General features: G+C 39.4%; 1 gene segment (V, D, J or C); it reads right to left on the bottom strand.

Annotated features, from left to right (window-relative positions):
• Positions 1–667: 667 nt before the first annotated feature.
• On the bottom strand, positions 668–1,200 carry LOC132884557 (Ig kappa chain V region K29-213-like). The segment is given in 2 exon segments: positions 668–1,032; positions 1,158–1,200. Coding segments are annotated over 2 exon segments (405 nt in total).
• Between the last annotated feature and the right edge of the window lie 8,575 nt (positions 1,201–9,775).

Here is a 9,775-nt window from a genome sequence, read left to right as displayed (position 1 = left end):
GACGCTTGACCACGCCCCTGCTGCCACAGTGGTGTTGTCATGAAATTTAAAATCACCTAATCTTTCTCTTTAAATGATACATTTTCTCAGTTTAAACATTTGATATGTCCTCTATGTTCTATTCTGAATAAAATATGGAGTTTTGAAACTTCCACATCATTGCATTCCGTTTTTATTTACAATTTGTACTTTGTCCCAACTTTTTTGGAATCGGGGTTGTAGTGTTCAAACAGATTCGCAATTTCGAACTCCTGCCTAAAAACTCAAAACCAAATCAGAGTGAAAGTTACTCTTAAAATTAATCGTACATATATTATTAGTTGCTGTGATTAAAAACAAAAGCCAAACCATTGTACAATTTCCACTTTTCAGGGACAGTTGAGCTGTGGGTAGTATTGCTGCCCAGTTCAATGCTGAGCTCAGGTTACTGTCGATGTCGAGGTTTGCATTTTCTCCCCATATTTGTTGAGGTTTCCTTCATGTTTTCTGCTTTAATAATATTCCTCCCTCACTCCCAGTTTTCCCATGAATGAATCATGGGATGAATGAATGAAGGAACTGATATCTAATAATCCAGTATATGCTAAGAATAGAAACTTCATAAATCATGAAATAATCACCCCCAAAAGTGCATGTAGACTTCTCAAAATCATTGGCAGAACTGCTTTCAAAGGAATAAAACTGTGTGAAAGTTTTTGTACAGTGCAGTTGGATTTCCTGTCACTGTGGGCTGCAGAGCACAGTAGTATAGTGCAGAGTCTGATACAGCAGCAGAGGAGATGAGCAGATCCACTTGGTTACTTTCCTGAACTTTAGCAGTCATTCGTGGGGGGAGGTCAGGACTTCGAAATCCAGTTGGAGAAATATAAAGAAGGAACTTGGGTTTAGATTTTGGATATTGCCTGTACCACTGCAGGTTGTTGTTGCTTCCTGAAACACTGAATTTGTAGCTGCAAGACAGAGTAACATCATCATCTTCATCAACAACTTTCTGAGTGAAAAGTGGCTCTATTGAATCTGCCATGGAGTCACCTGTCATAAAGAAGAGAACATAATGTTTTTAATCAAGCCAGGACTACATGTCAGACCTATGTTCTGAATTAATCACTAGTTCAACACTTAATTTCTGAAACAACAAAAAGTCAAAGTTAACTCACTCAGTGAAAGCCACAGACACAGGAATATAACAGTGAACATGCTGAATGGTCTTAGTTGAATGAAAATATTCTGAGGTCTTTCTGTACTCTCATATGTTAACATCATAAAGCTTCATGAAGCTCCACCCCACAGCATCACATGACAGTGTCACCAATGTTACTGTCAGACTGTTGAGTTGCTGCACCATTCTGGCTTTACACTGAGCATCACGTGGGACCCTGACCAGGATAAATCACTGACTAAAGATGAATCAGCGTGTGTGTATATGAGGGTGTGAGTGAGGTTTACTGAATCAAATAAAGTTTGCAGTGATATTTGCTTGGAGAGTGTGTGATAAGTTGTTTTATGTGTTTTACTTCCTTCATGTGTGCAGCAGCAGCTTAATGTTAGAACTGCTAAGTGGAAGAGAACCAGGTTTACTTGAGAATTAGGAAGAAATTTATATGTATTACATTTTTTTACTTGTTAACAGTGGCATCGTTAGGCCCTATCACTCGGGACTATAGCCCCGGGTATTTTCACTCTCAAAAAAGTAAGCCATTAATCGAAAACAACTGACTGAAACAGATTGGAACTTGACTTGCAGCGTCCAAAGACAAAGGGAGTAGGGGGACCAAAACTTTGGTGACTGCCAACAGAAGAACATTCAGAACTGGTTGGAAGATGGCTTAAAAAACAATCCACTATTGTTGGATTTTTCAAGCTGAAACCAGATAGTAAGTCATCGACCGTGGGTGTATATATAGAATGTATCAACAATTTAACCTGTCAAATTATGCCGATGCACAAAAACCACTCCATGTAGCCTGGTGATGTTGGATTTACAGCGTAGGCTCTGTATGATTAGTGTGCCAGGTGAGCTCAAAACTTCCAGTGGTTTAATGAATATCCACAATCGTGGTCTATTTGTAGACACCAGTAGTTGCCCTGACATCATTTAACCATATGTTTTAATGCTTTGGGTAGCCTACGCAGAACCAGCCAGCCAACTGAACCTAGCCAGCCTTTAGCAGATTAGTCACATATAGGAAGAATTTTTTTTCCACACAATATTAATGTTAACATAAATTTGTGTTGTCCAGATATCACAAATGAGCTGCTGCAGTAAACTGAGCCTGGATGCATTGGAGAAAATGGTATTTATGTGTGTGCAAGAGAGACAGACAGAGAGAGAGACTTGGAAGACATATAAATATGATCATAATCTTGTGAGATGGGATGTCATTTGAGATTTTGGATACTGCAATATAATAATGTAGCTTAGAATGTTTGTGGTCCTAAAGGAGAGATATGTGAGTGACAAATTTTTATGAGTAGCATGCTGTGTGAGCACAATCGCTATCAGGTGCGTTAAAATGTAAATAACTTTTCTAGAATTTCACCAAAACTCATTGAATTTTCAGCATTGTAAGAGAACTCCCTAAAGTATTATTCAGCAAAACCCCAGAATGATAGCACAAATCTAGAATTTTTAACAGAATTTTAGCTCTTAAAATTTAACGTAATTATGGACGTCACGCGTAATATTTACACCCGTGAAAAATCACTTTGAATGCTGTTTTGAAAGTTTTGATTAAATATTCTCTGTAATAAAAAATCACTTAAATATTATAAACACACAGTCTTTTAATGTCATCTCATCTCATTATCTCTAGCCGCTTTATCCTTCTACAGGGTCGCAGGCAAGCTGGAGCCTATCCCAGCTGACTACAGGCGAAAGGCAGGGTATACCCTGGACAAGTCGCCAGGTCATCACAGGGCTAACACATAGACACAGACAACCATTCACACTCACACTCACAGTCAATTTAGAGTCACCAGTTAACCTAACCTGCATGTCTTTGGACTGTGGGGGAAACCGGAGCACCCGGAGGAAACCCACGCGGACACGGGGAGAACATGCAAACTCCGCACAGAAAGGCCCTCGCTGGCCATGGGGCTCAAACCCGGACCTTCTTGCTGTGAGGCAACAACGCTAACCATTACACCACCGTGCCGCCCGTCTTTTAATGTATCAAAAAATAATTTTGATAAAGCAAGTAAATTCGGAAGAAAATTTGTTTTTTCTTTTGCTTGTTGTGCGCGTCACGCTACCAAAATCTAACTAACCCCTTCACGAACAATTCCAACTTTCATGGGCTTGTAGCGCGAATAAACCTTTCAAAAAATATATAATACTTCTCACCCAGTAAATTAGAATCCTGGTGATTTATATCCTCGTAGCTTCAGTAGATCTAGAGATTTAGTCGATTTAGTAAATCCCAAACGCTGTGAAACACGCCAGCCATCTATGGTGAGAAGTGCTGCTGTAGTTGAGAAACTCTCATTTCTCCCGCTTCCAACTAACTCCGTGACCCATACCAAAATAACAATGTCATGCTCATCACTTAAGGATGATTTATGCCAAGTTTCACGGAAAAATACAGCGAAATAAACTTGCTAGAAGCATTTTTCAAAATCCCAAACATTATGAAACATTTCTTGTAGGGTTTCAGGTTACAAATTTCGAAAATAGAGAAATTGCGGCGCAAAAGTTTGCCACTAAACTCGCGAAAATACTCCATCCTAGCGAGTTTCACAACCAAACTAGTCTACGTGACAGTCCGTGACCACCCAGGAATGTTCTAGAAGGTACGCGTCTAGGCACGTGCGATCGAGAAAGACGCCACGTGAAGGTAGTAGAGGTAGTATTTCCACTGTCTTATGATGCTTTTGCTTGTTTTAGCACGATAAACAATGCATTATGGGTAATCATTAAAATGCTGATTTCAAGGTTAAAATGGGTAAAAACAACTAATTTATATAGATATTGTAAAAATTGTGCCTAATAGTTATTTCAGGACATAAAATCAAAACCTGAATTTTTTTTTCCCTATGTTACACCATTGTGCATCTATAGCATGCTACTCATCTCTATATTTTCAGTAAAATTTATCAGCACTTTAATCGTGATATTTAATAGTCAGTTGGCACATGCCTCAGTTTCCTGAGACATTATAGGTGCTGATGATAATAAAGGAAACAGAAACTGAACTACATACATTTAAAAAGAGCAGTGCAAAAATCAGTAATAATAAAGATGAGTGTGGCAGTGAGGGTGTGGTCGAGTGTCGGCTGTGAACGGAGAGGAGTCAGATTGAACCAGCAGCTAACATAGGACAAGGTTCAACTGTGTTTAATTATTGGCGGTCTATTAACGTGTGTCTCTGTGTGTCTTTCAGATGGCCAGGAATGAGAAGGAGAGTGAGTTGAAGTAGTGGCCCTGAAAATTGACCATTAGAAATAAAAGTGCACCTTGGACTGTAGCGCCTGTCTCCATTTCCTCATTTGTCCCAGCATAAATGCTGTCACAATGATATAACCTGTGAATGTGTGTTGGTGATAATATTTCTTGTAAAGTTAGATATAACCTCCCCAACCTATCTATGCCAATCTCCTTTAAAAGAAATACAAGCCCCAGGAAAGCTTGACTGAGCCCCTGGTCTTTTCAATAGCTAGAAACGCCTCTGCTTGTTAATTAACGTTCATTAAACCCCTTAATGCTCAGCCCTAACAACACAAGTTTATAAGGTGCTAGATATTAAAAATAAAATGTTCCTTTTCTCAAGATAGCATCAAGAGAACAGAAGAGAACTACAGGTACTTCGCTTTGTCAAAAAACAAGAATGACATTCAATGAATATGTATTCTAATTACAGTTTACTCTTAAGTGGACAGTTGTGTTGTTTTATCAGAATAGCATCTCTGTAAATGAGCTTAGTGACTCAGAGTAACCAGGCAAAATTACAAAAGCAAAATGTTTGTGGCAGATTTGCAGCAAACAAATTAGTTTGCCAAAAAATGTTGTCACAAGTTTGCCAAAGTTCACCACGAGACAAACTTCCAGCAGCATTCTGGCAATAATGAGAAGTTTACCACTACTAGCAAACATTCACCAGTGGAGGATGTAAGCAGGGTTGGACAACATTTCTGGAGGATGCAAGCAGGGCTGTGTGATCACTGACTGCGCCATCTTGTGTTCACCAAAGGGAAAAACCTTAACACATGAATAAATGTTTACCAATTATACAGAGCAGAAAGACGAAAATTAGGGTTTTTTTTAAATACATAAATTTAAAAATATTAATTCTTTCTCTCTCTCTCTTTCACAAACACACACACACACACCAGATGCATCGTTTGTGCGTTATGTGTGTGTTACAGAGAAAAGGAGAGAGTGAGAAAAGGAGACAAAGTTCATGTCTTAAATGAAGGGTCACTTGTTCAAATCTGCTATTCAAATCAGCAAATACCTTTGGAACACCTTCGTCTGTTTAGGTCTTCACACTAATATGGATCTGCACCTTGGAGAGTGCTGTATTAATCACACATTTTTTTTGTTTGTTTTTTTAATAACATTGCAGCAAATCATGAAATATTGTAACACAGTAATAGTGTACCATGGTAAGACAAATGCTGACTATTAACCACAAAAATAAGTAAAGAGTTCAAAAAATAAATTCACAGCTTACGCAGGTGGCTGTTTGTAAACAGAAAAGATAAGTGACTATACAGTACATGCATGAATATTTAATGTAAGTGAATATAGTTTGATTTTCTTTAATGTTTCTCAGGTTTCAGGCACAATTAAACTGTTCACATCCTGTGGCTCAGTCTTTCACCAAAGAGGTCATTCTTCTGCCAGACCATACATCTGCACGTGTGTCAAGAGAGCTTGGCTTTTTGAAAATGGACACATAAAGTCTGCCTTGGGATTTGGCTGTGACTGGGACTCCAACAGAGTAATGCAGGAAATAACGGCAGCCTTCCATCCAATTGTGGAGGGATGCAGGTAAGCTTTTGATCTGTTTTGTCACGTTTACCTGTTTTATGTGCTTTGTGTTTTTGCAATAATAACATCACGTACTATGAAAGGATAATTTTGAGTGTTTATTTTAAATTGAAATATTTTTGATATTCCCTTTTGCCTACTCATCACTCAGCTCTGTCCTCCCTCTCTTCTGCCAACCTCTGGCTGACTAAAACAGGTTTTCCTCCAGAACTGTCCTGTATTTAGTGCCATCCATCTTTCCTTCAGTCCTGACCAGCTTTCCTGCCCCTGCAAATGAAAAAATATCCCCACAGCATGATGCTGCCGCCACCATGCTTCACTGTAGGAATGGTGTTCTCAGGGTGTTGGGTTTGCGCCACACATGGCATTTCCCATGATGGCCAAAAAAATCAAGTCCAGGGTGTACCCAGCTTCTCGATCATGGTCAGCTCGGATTGGCTCCAGCTCACTGATGACCTACAATGGAAATGCAGTATAGAAAATGGATGGAGGGAGAGAACAATATACTCTGATAAGTACATAAATGAATATTTTAATTACGTGTTTTAGTGGTGCCTCTACATGTGCCTTTACTCCAGATATCTGTTTTTTCATCTTAATTCTTGTTAGTGTCACAATAAAACAACAATTTTCACCTTTAAAGTGGGAGGCATGTTGTGTAAATCAAATGGTGCTAACCCCTCAAAAATTCATTTTAATTCCAGCTTGTAATGCGACAAAACAGGACAAATACAAAGGGAGATGAATACTTTTGCAAGACAATGTAAGTTTGATTCTTCAGATACAAATATGTGAAAGATGAATGAATAAGCATCTAAACTATTTAAAGAAGAATCTTGCCAGTAATCAGATATTGGCAATGACACATCTGGCTGTGAGAAGACCTCTGCACATCCATAAGGTATGAAAGGGTATTTTTGCACTGCCAGGATTTTTTATTTATTAATTTTAATTTTTTTTATTGGAGAGTGATAAGTAGCTATTCAGTCACTTTCATCACCTTCTCTCTCACACAGCTCACTATTTCCTGGCTCTGTGGGGTGGCTTCAGGCTGGTTTGTCTAGCCAAAGGCTGAATACCAGTGGTGCCTGACTTTGATTAACCTGTAACATTAAAATGAGAAAATAACTAAACTTTCCAACCATTTAATTTTTCGTGACTTGTTTGAGACCTGACCGTTTTTTTTTCTTCTCCTACATGTAAAGATTTACGATGGAAGCTACTATATACAGTATCTTGGCTATACTATATACAGTATCTTGGCTATACATATCACAGATGTAGGCCTATAAATTAAATATGAAAACATCAGCTGGAGTTTGATTATTGACAGGAACGCTGTTGACCACAGCAGTAAGTGATTTCCATACCACATTTTTCCTGCCTTCCTGTGATGCTACTGTTCAGGCTGCCAAATAGAAATAATTTATTCCATTGGATTTGTGATTTTAAAGCTTCTATTCTGAGGGCAGATAAGTTTCTCTTCTTGACCATATTACGCCTCTCCATGCCGTAAAGTCAAGGAGCAAGGCCTCTAAACCGATAATATTTAGGATTGTGATATTTAAATGACAATGGTTTTCACCCACCACATTTATCAATGCCCAATTATTCTTACACTGTGATTGGCAAGATACAAACGTTACATGAATCACACATGAACCCTGTCATACGGTGATTTCTACACTTTGACCTGCGCTGGTTTCTACATTAGATTGATAAATGAGAATTATTGTATCATCCTTGTTAGTATAGTGGACAGTATCTCCACCTGTTACGTGGAAGACCGGGGTTCAATTCCCTGATGGGGAGGCTTTAAAAATTTACTAATGTGGGTGGCTCAGTTTAAAGGCATGAAGTTTACATGGGCTGGTCTTGGGCTGAAGTGCCCTTGAGCAAGGTACTGAAAGGAGATACACAGAACCATGGCCTCACCTTTCAATGCCTTGAGACCTCAAGTATGGCATCGGAATAGATCATACACACCACCTAGTGGCCAGTGTTAGTAATTAGCAGTCATACACTCCGCCTAGTGGCCAGTGTTAGTAATTACCAGTCATACACACCGCCTAGTGGCCAGTGTTAGTAATTACCAGTCATACACTCCGCCTTGTGGCCAGTGTTAGTAATTACCAGTCATATACACCGCCTAGTGGCCAGTGTTAGTAATTAGCAGTCATACACTCTGCCTAGTGGCCAGTGTTAGTAATTACCAGTCATAGACACCGCCTAGTGGCCAGTGTTAGTAATTACCAGTCATACACTCTGCCTAGGTGGCACGGTGGTGTAGTGGTTAGCGCTGTTGCCTCACAGCAAGAAGGTCCTGAGTTTGAGCCCCGGGGCCGGCAAGGGCCTTTCTGTGTGGAGTTTGCATGTTGCCCGCGTGGGTTTCCTCCGGGTGCTCTGGTTTCCCCCAAAGACATGCAGGTTAGGTTAACTGGTGACTACTGGTTCATCTTTTGCAAACAAACTATAACTTGAGAAAACTCTTTAATGGTCTTTCTAGTTTCATAACACAATTTCTTAATATTAGTATGTTGATAATGCTGATGCTGAGTGTTTTAAATATTTCCTCAACTGCACTTTTTTTTTGACAAAACCTCGATCATCTTTTCAAAGTTAAAGCTCGAATCCCCGGAGCTCCATGTGCTGCATTCGGACGAGGAGTCCGTTCCCGGGAGGTTCTAATCCCACTGGGGTTTTATCCCAGGGTTTTGTACCGGGCAGCGGATTCAATGTATTATATTTAGTTTTCAAAATGATATTATTTTTCCAATATGTTTTTTTTTTTGTATTCTTGTCTCAGCAATGGTGAAATCAAATTTGTAAATAAAATCAGTGCCCTGACTCTACTCATCAGGCCAGAGCTATTCTCTTTCTGTGTCTGTTTTGTACAACATAAGGTATAGTAACTATAATGGTAAAGAAATAAACAAGAGAGGCTGGCTATGATATAAGAAAATTCTACAACCCAGAAACAGATGGGCTTTTTGGCAGTGCCTCAATCTATATACCTGTATTACCGCTTAAAACTATCCCTATGCCATTCTTGAGGTCTCAAGGCATTTAAAAACAAGAAGTGAGGCCATGATTCTGCACATCTCCTTTCAGTACCTCACTCAAGGGCACTTCAGCCTGAGACCAGCCCATGTTAACTGAACTACATGTCTTTGAACTGTGGGGTTAACCAGAGCTGACACAGGGAGAACATGCAAACTCCACACAGAAAGGCCCCCACCAGCCGCTGGGCTCAAACCCAGAACCTTCTTGCTGTGAGGCGACAGTGTGACCCACTCCATCCCCCTGCTGCACAAGTTAATAAATTTTAAAAGTCTCCCCATCGGGGAATCGAACCCCAGTCTTCCACGTGATAGGCAGAGATACTGTCCACTATACTAACGAGGATGACGCAATAACCCTCATTTATCAATCTAACGTTGAAACCAGTGCAGATCAAAGTGTAGAAATCACCGTATGACAGGGTTCACTTCCGTTTATGAGGGAAAGGAACATACACCCTCCCGACAGTCAATGCGTTATTCGCTTAAAACACATTTGCAAATTGGTAGAATGAGTTAATCATCACATGCAATATTTGCAATTAATCAAATGAATTTTTTATTATTATTATTATTATTATTATTATTATTATTATTATTATTCATGAGTTAGTACAATTCTGAACTTCAAATTTTAAAAGCCTGGACTTTGGAGAGATGATGGATCTCTTTTGGTGGAACACAACGGGGCAAAATATTGTGACTCTAATGTTGACCGGAAGTTGGC

The sequence above is a fragment of the Neoarius graeffei genome, chromosome 1, assembly GCF_027579695.1.
Source record: "Neoarius graeffei isolate fNeoGra1 chromosome 1, fNeoGra1.pri, whole genome shotgun sequence".
NCBI lineage: Eukaryota > Metazoa > Chordata > Actinopteri > Siluriformes > Ariidae > Neoarius > Neoarius graeffei.
The sequence above is the reverse complement of the archived record's forward strand: the minus strand, read 5'-3'. Positions and strand labels throughout refer to the sequence as shown.